This window comes from Argentina silus (genome assembly GCF_951799395.1).
Source record: "Argentina silus genome assembly, chromosome: 12".
NCBI lineage: Eukaryota > Metazoa > Chordata > Actinopteri > Argentiniformes > Argentinidae > Argentina > Argentina silus.
In genome coordinates, this window is record NC_139666.1 from 3,867,081 (window position 1) to 3,877,577 (window position 10,497).

Here is a 10,497-nt window from a genome sequence, read left to right on the forward strand (position 1 = left end):
ATTAATTCTCAGTTAGTCAGTTAATATTGATTAGATTTACCTTTGACCACCCTCAAACGGGCGCTCCATCTGGCCTGGACTAATGAGAACACCAGAGAAACATGAGTGATGGTAATACTTGGTGGGTTTTTTGGTTGTTTTTTTTACAGCCGTAGTGAAGTGCATTACTGTTTCGTCAGCTCGGGTGTTTTGCTTTCCCCAGAGGATGGCACAACATTCACACATTTCTCTGCTGCAACCAACCCCGGCGTTCAGAAGCCAAATTATCCCACGACAAGCGTGCAAATCTGAAGTACTAGGGAAATAATATTGGACTAATCTCTTTCATTTGTGCCTACTCAGCCGCCGCCGCTCTTTGGCTGTAATCATTTTCCACTATATTAGCAGTGGATAAAAGAGAGCGAAAGAAAAGGGAGCTGTCAAAGAAAAGTGATGTATGAAGTTCATTTGAGGTTCCTGCTGTGATGTGGTTCGTTGCTGCAGCTGGATAAGCATTTTACTCTGAGCACAATCCACATTTTTTTATTAATTTTTTTCATATTTTCTGCGTTTGTTTTTTTTTGTCTCTAAGGGGGGAATGATATAATGAAATAAATATATATATAAATAATATATATATCCAGAACGGAATCAGGCATGCTAAAAATAAACTACATATACCTTAGAGTCTCAACCCAGTTTTATTTTGTTCTTTTGAACTTCTCGTCTCTCTTGTTGTGTGAAGACTCTGACAGGTACATAGCGCTGTAGGGTGCATGATTCTGTCTGATGTGCTTAGTAGGCCAACATGGCCGCCAGACTGTGAGTGTGTGTGGTTGTCATGTTGCGTCTGTTATCACCTAAACCTGTGTGCGGTCTCAGGTCCTCGCCGACGCGGTCTCTCGTCTGGTGGTGGACAAGTTCAGCGAGCTGACAGACAACTTCACCTCCCCCCACGCGCGGCGGAAAGTCCTGGCCGGGGTCGTCATGACAACAGGTATGCTTTGCTACTCCGGCTAATGGGAAAAACGCTGCGTCCTCTGCCCGCGGGGCTGTGACAATGGCGAACAGCCCACAGCCAGATTTATACAGACCATAAAAGCACACCACGCTGTCTACTCCAGTCTAGCCATTTTGTGTTGTTGATGGGAGTCAATGAAGCCTCCCCACCACCTGACGGGCGGGATAGGTAGCAGCTGTCATTCATGTTGTTGTCCGCACCCAAAGCTTCCATTCAATTCCACTTGACAGCTATGCTTGACAGCTCATGATAATATGAACAATGATAATGACTTCATTTGTAATGGCCCTTTCAAACATGACGGTCAAGGCTTTATGATGATAATGATCTGATTATTATTGTTATTAATATGCTACAGTACCACTACCCATGACTGATTCCATGACGCCTATTTTTAAACGTTTGACAAAACTGTGTGATGGGGTATACAGTCGTTAGGGTTATCTTTTATTAATAATAATAACATATTTATTTATTCAACTTATATTTAAGATGCTTTAATTGCTGTGTTGGATCATAAAGTTCAGTTCAGGGATGTACTCCGATCCTTAAGACCTTCAGCAAATGATTGTCCTTGATTTTTAAACCTTTTATCAGAATTATACCTCGACAATCAAGTGTGTGAAAACTTTGGCCAAAGAATGAAGAACATGAATGGATGAATATCCCGAACACATTGATTATTGCTACTCAGTTCCTTGGAATGCATCTCCTCAGGGATGGCAAAGCTCAACTTGTGTCGGGCTGAAGCCCATCTATTGTTTTAGAACGAGGTCCATCATCTGCCCTGTTCTGCTCCACCCGCCCCCCATCCCCTACCCCTTGCCCCCATCCCCACCTGTCCTCCTCCCCCTCCCCTTCCCCCCATCCCCAGGCACGGATGTCAAAGAAGCCCAAGTCATCTGCGTCTCCACGGGCACCAAGTGCATCAACGGCGAGTACATGAGCGACCGCGGCCTGGCGCTTAACGACTGCCACGCCGAGATCATCGCCCGCCGCTCACTCATCAGGTACCTCTACACCCAGCTGGAGCACTTCCTCAGGTGAGAGGTCAACGGAGAAGCTTCTGGCTCTTTCTCAACTGTTAGAAACTCCTTTCCTCGCGTCCTCTCCTCTGTCCTTCATTTGCTTCCTATTCAAAACGCATTGGAGGAGAAGACCTGAGGTTCCTCCCCTTAGTTGTTCTCCTCCAATGCTTTTTGAGGAGGAAGCAAATGGAGGACGCGAGGAATGGAGTTTCTCAACACTTGAAAAAGTGCCAATAAAAAGTTAACTCTACATGGGCACTGTAGTGGTTTCACCTTATAATGAGTCTGTGTGTTTGTTGCCTTCGCTGTCGTGGCGAATCAAGATGGTTGCGTGATCATTTTTTACCCAGACATCAGTGGGTTCTGTTGGGTTTTTGGTGTTCTGTGATGCATCCCATGATTTACAGCCCCCCCCCCCCCACTCCTCCGTCTCTTAGCAACAACAAGGAGGAGCAGCAGAAGTCCATATTCGTACGGTGTGATAAGAGAGGCTACAGGCTAAAGGACAACGTCCAGTTCCACCTCTACATCAGCACCTCGCCCTGCGGAGACGCCAGGATCTTCTCACCTCACGAGGCCGCCATGGAAGGTGTGAGGCCACACAGACACACACACACACACAGACACACACACACACACTGTTACGGCCACGGCTCAGCGGCCTAACATATAACATGCCATATCAAACGGGGGGGGGGGGGGGCAACAGCACAGGCAGAAAAGGTTGGTTGGTTGGAAAACCCTAGCCTGTGGGTCTCTTGAATCAGACAACCTGTCTCACTGGGAAGAGGGGTACCGAGTCTTCCAGGCAGCTGCTAACCTGCTGTAGCGTCCATCTGCGCTATGTGTGAGGAGAAAGGAAAAAGAAAACAGAAAAGTCCGCCTGTAACCCTCACACCCTCCACCACTACAGAACTGCTGTGAGGGGAAAGGAGAAGACAGGCAGGGGAGAACTATGAAAAACAATAAAGAGGGTTGGAAAGTCTAACTAAGGTTGCATCAAGAAAAGGAATATTGGTTCAAAATTCATAACATCTCCCAACGATGTGGTGGAGAGCTGTTCGCTTTCTCCACAGGCTCAGAACTAAGGAAATGGGAAAGGGAAAGCACCTTGGGCAGCCACCTCAGGCAACTTCCATAGCACCCTCCTCAGGAGAAAAACATTACTCATCAGCAAACCAAATTAGGCAAAGGGATGTAACACACACACACACGTATACGCTCCATACTGTGCCATGGTAAATTTACCGCAAGAGCCACCTTTCCAACACATTAGACTCCTAAAGTTCTCAAAGGGTTCCTATTTCATATACGTCCCAGTAAAATAACTATTCTAATCTATGCAGTGCGTCGATCCTGTTTTTTCATTTCCAACAGTTGTTTGCGTATGCTGTAAATGGGTATCCAACACCTGCAGAAAGCTTTCAGATGTGCGTGTTCTACCCTTTCTCTCTTTTGACCTAAGCTGCTGTCCATGTTTTAGGGAGAGTCCCCTGACAATAGCTGAGCCATCACTCTGGGTAAAGAGTAACATTGTCAGTATCATAGATTTTTCACACACATACACTGAATATTATAAACACCTATACCCCATATGATTTTCATTAATTGTGTCGGGACACGGGTCACCTGATTAGCTAATTGACCACTGTAGCATTTATGGAGGTGGCTAATGCTAATTGACTACTGTAGCATTTATGGAGGTGGCTAATGCTAATTGACTACTGTAGCATTTATGGAGGTGGCTAATGCTAATTGCATGTCTGTATATATTCTTTAGAGACATCACATGACCTTCTCTCCTGTGACAGCCAGCCACATTCAACAGTGTCATTTGAGTCCCTGGTCCCCCTCCTTAGCTGGGTGGGACATTTTTAATTGAATCCAACGCCGGTTGAGAATTCAATATCGAAGCTTGTTTATTTTATTCAATTAACTTTGTATGTTTCCCTCTTATGCTTGGGTTAATTTAATTAGAATTTCACTCAGATCTCCAAATGTGCATTACAAACACATTTCAACAAGCCTATTAATTTGTGTTCTTTGTCTGTCTCTCTCCCTCCCTCTCATTCTCACCCGCGCTCTCTGATTAACCACTCTTTATATGTCACATAAATTATTCTGTCACATTGTTTTCAGTCGTGCACAGAAACAGAATTGAAATATCCCTCATGCAATTAAGCATGTGGATAGATTAGGCTTGTTGGCTTGTGAATTGCAAGAACCCATTCAGAATGCAGTGAAAGAGAACTGTTGTTTTTACCCTTTCAACTCTTGTGATGCTACTGTGTGTCCCACCCACAGCGAAACCATTTCATGCTAGCCTCATTTAAACCAGGTTCACACTGCTTTTAAACCAGATTCACACTGCTTTTCACTTGTTCTTCCTCATGTTCTATCAAATGTAGTTGACGACTGAACTAGATCTGAAAAATCTAAGACCGACAGCATACACAAAACCAGGTCTGACAGAAGCTTCTCTCCAGGAATGATCCATCCCTCTGTCTCCCGTTTTCTCCCCACAGACCAAGGGGACAGACACCCCAACCGCAAGGCCCGGGGCCAGCTGCGGACCAAGATAGAGTCTGGGGAGGGGACCATCCCTGTGAGGTCCAGCAACACCATCCAGACTTGGGACGGGGTCCTGCAGGGGGAGAGGCTGCTCACCATGTCCTGCAGTGACAAGATCGCCAGGTAACAGAGGGTCCTATCTTGTGACCAGGCTTCTACGAGGTGGTGCAGTGGGAGCCATACTGTTTGCTCAGGGGCGATGGTCTGTTTGTGTCTGTGTGTGTCTGTGTGTGTGTGTGTGTGTGTGTGTGTGTGTGTGTGTGTGTGTGTGAGCACACACATGGGGGGATAAATAGAGAGATAAAAAGGTGTCACACTTGGACACACACTGTCAAAGTTAAGACACACACACACACACACACACACACACCCTTTAACGTGCACCAACAATGAACCCCAGCATATCTCCACCCTGGCCCACACTCTGGTTGTCTCTTGAATGGCAATAGTTGGACTACATCTACCACCTGGGCCAGGCACAGTCAGTGTTTAATTATTTTATTAAGGCAGTGTCAGGGGTAGCTGAATTAATGACGCTCCACACCGCCAGGCATCTCCCGCTGTCCACGCTCAAGGCAAGGCCGTTCCTCTCTCCTGATATGAGATATGTCTGCTCCATAACTCTCCCTCGTTTCTCCCATCCCTCCCGCCAGTGTCACCGGCTGTCAGCCAGGGCTGTCTGGCACACTAATGGTGTTCACCAGGCACTAATGGTCCTGACTGTTCATTTAGCATTCTGTAACACATTAGAGAGTTTATATCAACAAGACTGACCTGGAAAAGAAAATATACGTAATACGTAATAATAAACACACGTTTAAAAAACAGGAAAATGGTGATTTTCATTGAATCTCGCCTTCCGAACGTACAATAAGCCTTGCGGTAATATTGCTTAGCATGCAAATAAGGATAATATGTTGATCAGTGAATATTCAATATGTTAATTGTGAATATACAATTTTAAACACAATAGACATATCCCAAATTACTTGACCATAAAAAAAAAAGGTTTTTGGCCCCTCTATTAATTTATTCATTAATTTTGTCCATGTTCTTTCCCCTCTACTAAACAGAAGTGTGCCCTGCCTGGCCGCCTCCTACCACCTCTCTGAATGAATTATTATTAGCTTCAGGGGTGCTATTTAGCTGCATTCACTAGCGCTGTTTGAGCAAGCACCCTATGTCCTTTCCCTGTGGTTTCAGTGTTTTTTTTAACCTATTCTCCTTTGATTACGTGTCGGGCCCTGCAGCGCTGAGGCGTGAGAAAGCCTGGTTTATGCCCTTCCTGTTCCCAGGCTATTTAAATGCCCTCATTAGTAACGTCTTTCCGGACCTTTTTTTTTTTTCTTTTTTTTTAAGAGCAGCTGATTTGTAAAAGTCCCAATCACTTCAGTTTTCCACTCTCCTAGCTAGCACATTCAGGCAGGGGTGTGTGTGTGTGTGTGTGTGTGTGTGTGTGTGTGTGTGTGTGTGTGTGTGTGTGTGTGTGTGTGTGTGTGTGTGTGTGTGTGTGTGTGTGTGTGTGTGTGTGTGTGTGTGTGTGTGTGTGTGTGTGTGTGTGTGTGTGTGTTCACCTGTGTGTGTGTGTGTGTGTGTCTGTTTCTGTGTGTGCATGGCATAAAACAACAATGTGCTGCATTGTTTGATGATAGGGCTCTAATGGGACTCCAGCGTTGTTGGGGGAGGGGCGGGTGTACAACAGTAATGATACACCTCGCCACACTGCGTACGTGTGACATCATGACGGGGGCGCTTCTGGGCGGCTCGCGGTCTCTTACCCCCGTGTTGGATTCCGACTGCGGTCGTTGTCTTCATTTCACACACTCTCAAACACACTGCCTGAGGTCAGAGGGAGACGGGAGGCGGGAGACGGGAGCAGGCGCCGCGGACGCGCTATCAAAAGCTGTTTGTCAGAATCTTGTTTCTGTCGCTGTGGTAATGGTCTTTTAACCCGCGTCTCTGCCACTGTGTCATTGTGGCACTCCTCTCTCTCCCGGCCAGCCGGCGGGATCGCTTCACGGAGCATGTCAGAGGAAATGAATGAGGAAGACGGGCCTAATGTAACAACACAGAACATAGCGTGGAAGAAATGAAATTGGAGAGTCCGGAATGTCCATTTACCAACTGTGTGTGTGTGTGTGTGTGTGTGTGTGTGTGTGTGTGTGTGTGTGTGTGTGTGTGTGTGTGCGCGCGTGTGTGTGTACATGTACACACACGTGCGCTTGCATATCTGCAGGCTTGGGATGACTCACGATGAATGATTTTGGTCCTTTGTACTCCCAATGCTGCATTATGGATTTAATGAAATAATACATGATGCATTTGATTATAATATTAAACGTGTGTTCCTCCTGTGCAGGTGGAACGTGGTGGGGATCCAGGGGTCACTGATGAGCTACTTCACTGAGCCCATCTACTTCTCCAGCATCATCCTGGGCAGTCTCTACCACGCGGACCACCTGTCCCGGGCCATGTACCAGCGCATCGCTGACATCGAGGACCTGCCTCAGCAGTTCAACCTCAACAAGCCCCTCCTCAGCGGTCAGTGCCTCACCACCTTTTTACCATGGTTACCATGGTGTTTAGAAGTGCTAACCCTCTTGTTACCATGGTGTTTAGAAGTGCTAACCCTCTTGTTACCATGGTGTTTAGAAGTGCTAACCCTCTTGTTACCATGGTGTTTAGAAGTGCTAACCCTCTTGTTACCATGGTGTTTAGAAGTGCAACTGTAGGTGGCCTGAGGTGGTCCAGTGGTCTAGTGGTCTAGCACCACAGTCTACAGTGCACACATATGCCCATGTCGGGATCGGTTAGAATCCGGCCCACGCCCTGCTGACACCCTCTCCTCCTTACTTTCCTGTCATTCTTCACTAACTCTGTCCAATAAAGAAAAATATAACAGTGTAAAAAAAAAAAAAAACAGTAATAAAAACCTTTGGAAGTGCTACTGTAGTGGAGGGGGTTTGGAAGCCCCGGTTGGCAACACTACTGTACAGATGAGATGGATGGTGTTGAACCTCTGCTGTGGTAGAGGACTAGCTCACTCAATAAACACTACGGAAACCCCCCCCCCACACACACACACACACACACGGCATACAAGCCCTGGCCCCGTCTCCCTGGACACTCCTTTAGATCAACACGGCTCAGCGCTGCTGCTGTTTGATCAGAGGTGGCATTTGCTCGCCTCCTGTGGAATTTGGTTAGCTGCATCCCTTTTGCTCTAATCTGTGGAATCCACATGACCTTTCTACAAAGGTCATATCTGTTTAGATACATCTGAACGGTTTATCCAATGACGTGTCGTCTGTAGTTGCACCTGACGTGTTGCACCTAGTTCTGATATGCGTTGATATTTCGATATGTAGTTTATTTATTGCACATCTTAAAGGGGCAATCTGGGATTGGTACATACATTTTTTTACTTTTAAATGTATGATGGCCTTTGATTATTGAAGAATATAACTTGTTGTCTTACCAGATCAGAACCCAAGAAGTGAGCTTGTGTTACTGTTTTTGTTTGTAAACAGTAATTGTAAGCAAACACTTCCTAGCTTCAGAACAGTCATTGCATTCATAGGTCCGTGGTGCTCAATCCGATGTCCTGTCTTTTTCAGCTTTTGAAAACTCTAAATACCGAACTTAAAACATCGTTTTTTGTATTTAATTGATGCCTTGTTGTCAATGAGCATCCTATGATATCTCCTCCTGTGTGTGTTTGTAGACTACAGTATGTATGTGATGTTGATGATAACAATACAAAAGTGGGCAGTCAATGTGTAATGATGTGGATAATGGATGATTTTGTGTTTGCTTCTACTTTTTGTTACTTTAGCAAATGATTGGTTTATAGACCTTCTTCTTGCAAATATGTCTAATTATATTTCATTACATGTCATTATTGCTTCAGATTTGTGTTCTGTTTCTGTTTTTGTTGTCAAGCATTGGCACTTCACATTTAAGCACATTATGTCCATCAATATGTTATATTCAATATTTAAGCTCTTTCAAATACAAAATGTGATGTTCTAATGATTCTTAAGTCCTAACTAAACACAACCAGTTCAGTATTATTATAATTTTTTAATTTAATTCAATAATTACACTCTTGCACTAATGTCAACAAATGGAGGTCTCCAGACTCTGGGTTCTTTTTTTAGTAATGAGGGCCCGGGGCTTCTAGTGTTAATGTCATTAATATGGTTAATATTATTAATACAATTTTAATGTTAGTGTTTACACTTGTCATTTTCTCTACGGTGACCAGCGGCGTCTAGCATTGACTTCAATTTTTTTTTTTTTTTTTTTTACTTTACTGCATACCTGCTTACCAAGTAACAGCCCAGCCCAGTGTCCCGCCAGAGCTCCCACAATGCCCCACTACTCTCAACTGGTGCTCTCAACTTTCTCCTAGCTTACTGTACCATATCCCTTTTGTCTCCTCTTCCTCCTCATCCTCCTCCTCATCCTCCTCCCCTCAGTCCTCCTCCTGCCCCATTGCTCCCTAAACTGCAGGTAAAGAGATAATGGGAGGGTTATTAACCTTTTCCGCTTTAGGAGTTTTTGCTGTGAAGGGCTTTGCGTGCAGCCGACCGCCCAGCATTTAGCCCTTTAAATCATAATCCCCCCCCCCCCCCCACCCCCCCAGCAGTGACACTGTGCTGCAGAACGGAACAGAGGAGTTTAACACCCTCAGAAAGAGAGAGAGAGAGAGAGAGACACAGAGACGTGCTAGCTTCCAGAGACGATTGCTAGGTTTTAGCTCAGTGGGCTAATGCAGTCCTGTGTTACCCTGAAGACCTGGGTCCCTACCAGTTCCACACTTGCAGGCTTGTTAATAGGAACATGCCTCAGGCCCCTCCTGACTCTGTGTCTGCTCTGGTTAAAGGCATCAGCAACGCGGAGGCCAGGCAGCCGGGTAAGGCCCCCAACTTCAGCGTGAACTGGGCGGTGGGTGACCAGGCGCTGGAGGTCATCAACGCTACCACGGGCAAAGACGACATGGGCCGCGCCTCACGCCTCTGCAAGCACGCCCTCTACAGCCGCTGGGTCCGCCTCCACGCCAAGGTACGGGGCATCTACCTGTCTACACATGCGCACGCACGCACACACACACGGCCACATGGACACATTTTGTTTAGTTTCATGATACATTAGCACACACATGGACTGCTCACGCGGCGGTCAGACCGTTAACGTCCTACACTCCACAAACGGCTGCTGTGTGAACGTTTTTAAAGTCTTTTGTTTGTCTTATGCATGTTTTGTCTTTTATTATTTCTGATTGTCTCTCCCCACGTTTCCCCCAGCTCTCCTCCACGCTGAGGATCAAGGTGTCCAAGCCCAGCTCGTACCACGAAGCCAAGGAGGCTGCGTTGGAGTACCACTCAGCCAAGTCCACACTCATCAAGGCCTTCCACAAGGCAGGGCTGGGCGCCTGGGTGAAGAAGCCCACAGAGCAGGACCAGTTCTCCCTCAACTCCTGAGGGGGCTTACCTCCTCCACCCTGCCAACCTCCACCCCCCGACCCCCCCCCCCTCCCACCTCCTCCACCCCAAACCCCCCACCTCCCACCCCATCAAGGCCTGAGGGGGCTCACCTCCTCCACCCCCCGACCCCGCCACCCCACCTCCCACCCCACCAAGGCCTGAGAGTGTGAGCCTCCACCCCCCTCCCCTAAAACTACCAGCCGCTGAGACTTTGCGTCCGTCTGTGTGTGTGTGTGTGTGTGTGTGTGTGTGTGTGTGTGTTTGAACTTCAGAGAGTGGTTTCCACCTCCTCCCTCCGTCCCAGTCACTTCGCTCTCATTCCCTACGGATGCGACATCACCACATTTACATTCTCATGCTTTCATTGATTTTAGTTTGTATGTTGATTTATGTATCGTAACGTTTTAGC

The 10,497-nt window shown here is 46.6% G+C and overlaps 1 protein-coding gene across 1 annotated transcript in view; it reads left to right on the plus strand.

Moving 5' to 3' along the window:
- The window catches only part of adarb1b (adenosine deaminase RNA specific B1b), a gene marked incomplete at its 5' end in the record, with an annotated part of 35,762 nt that extends 25,533 nt beyond the window's left edge, over positions 1–10,229 (plus strand). The window contains 7 exons of the mRNA XM_083681322.1: positions 862–976; positions 1,875–2,043; positions 2,466–2,617; positions 4,554–4,722; positions 6,959–7,144; positions 9,495–9,666; positions 9,909–10,229. Coding sequence (XP_083537448.1) covers positions 862–976; positions 1,875–2,043; positions 2,466–2,617; positions 4,554–4,722; positions 6,959–7,144; positions 9,495–9,666; positions 9,909–10,085 — 1,140 coding nt within the window. The 3' untranslated portion in view covers positions 10,086–10,229. The remainder of the gene's footprint in view (positions 1–861; positions 977–1,874; positions 2,044–2,465; positions 2,618–4,553; positions 4,723–6,958; positions 7,145–9,494; positions 9,667–9,908) is intronic.
- Positions 10,230–10,497: the final 268 nt, after the last annotated feature.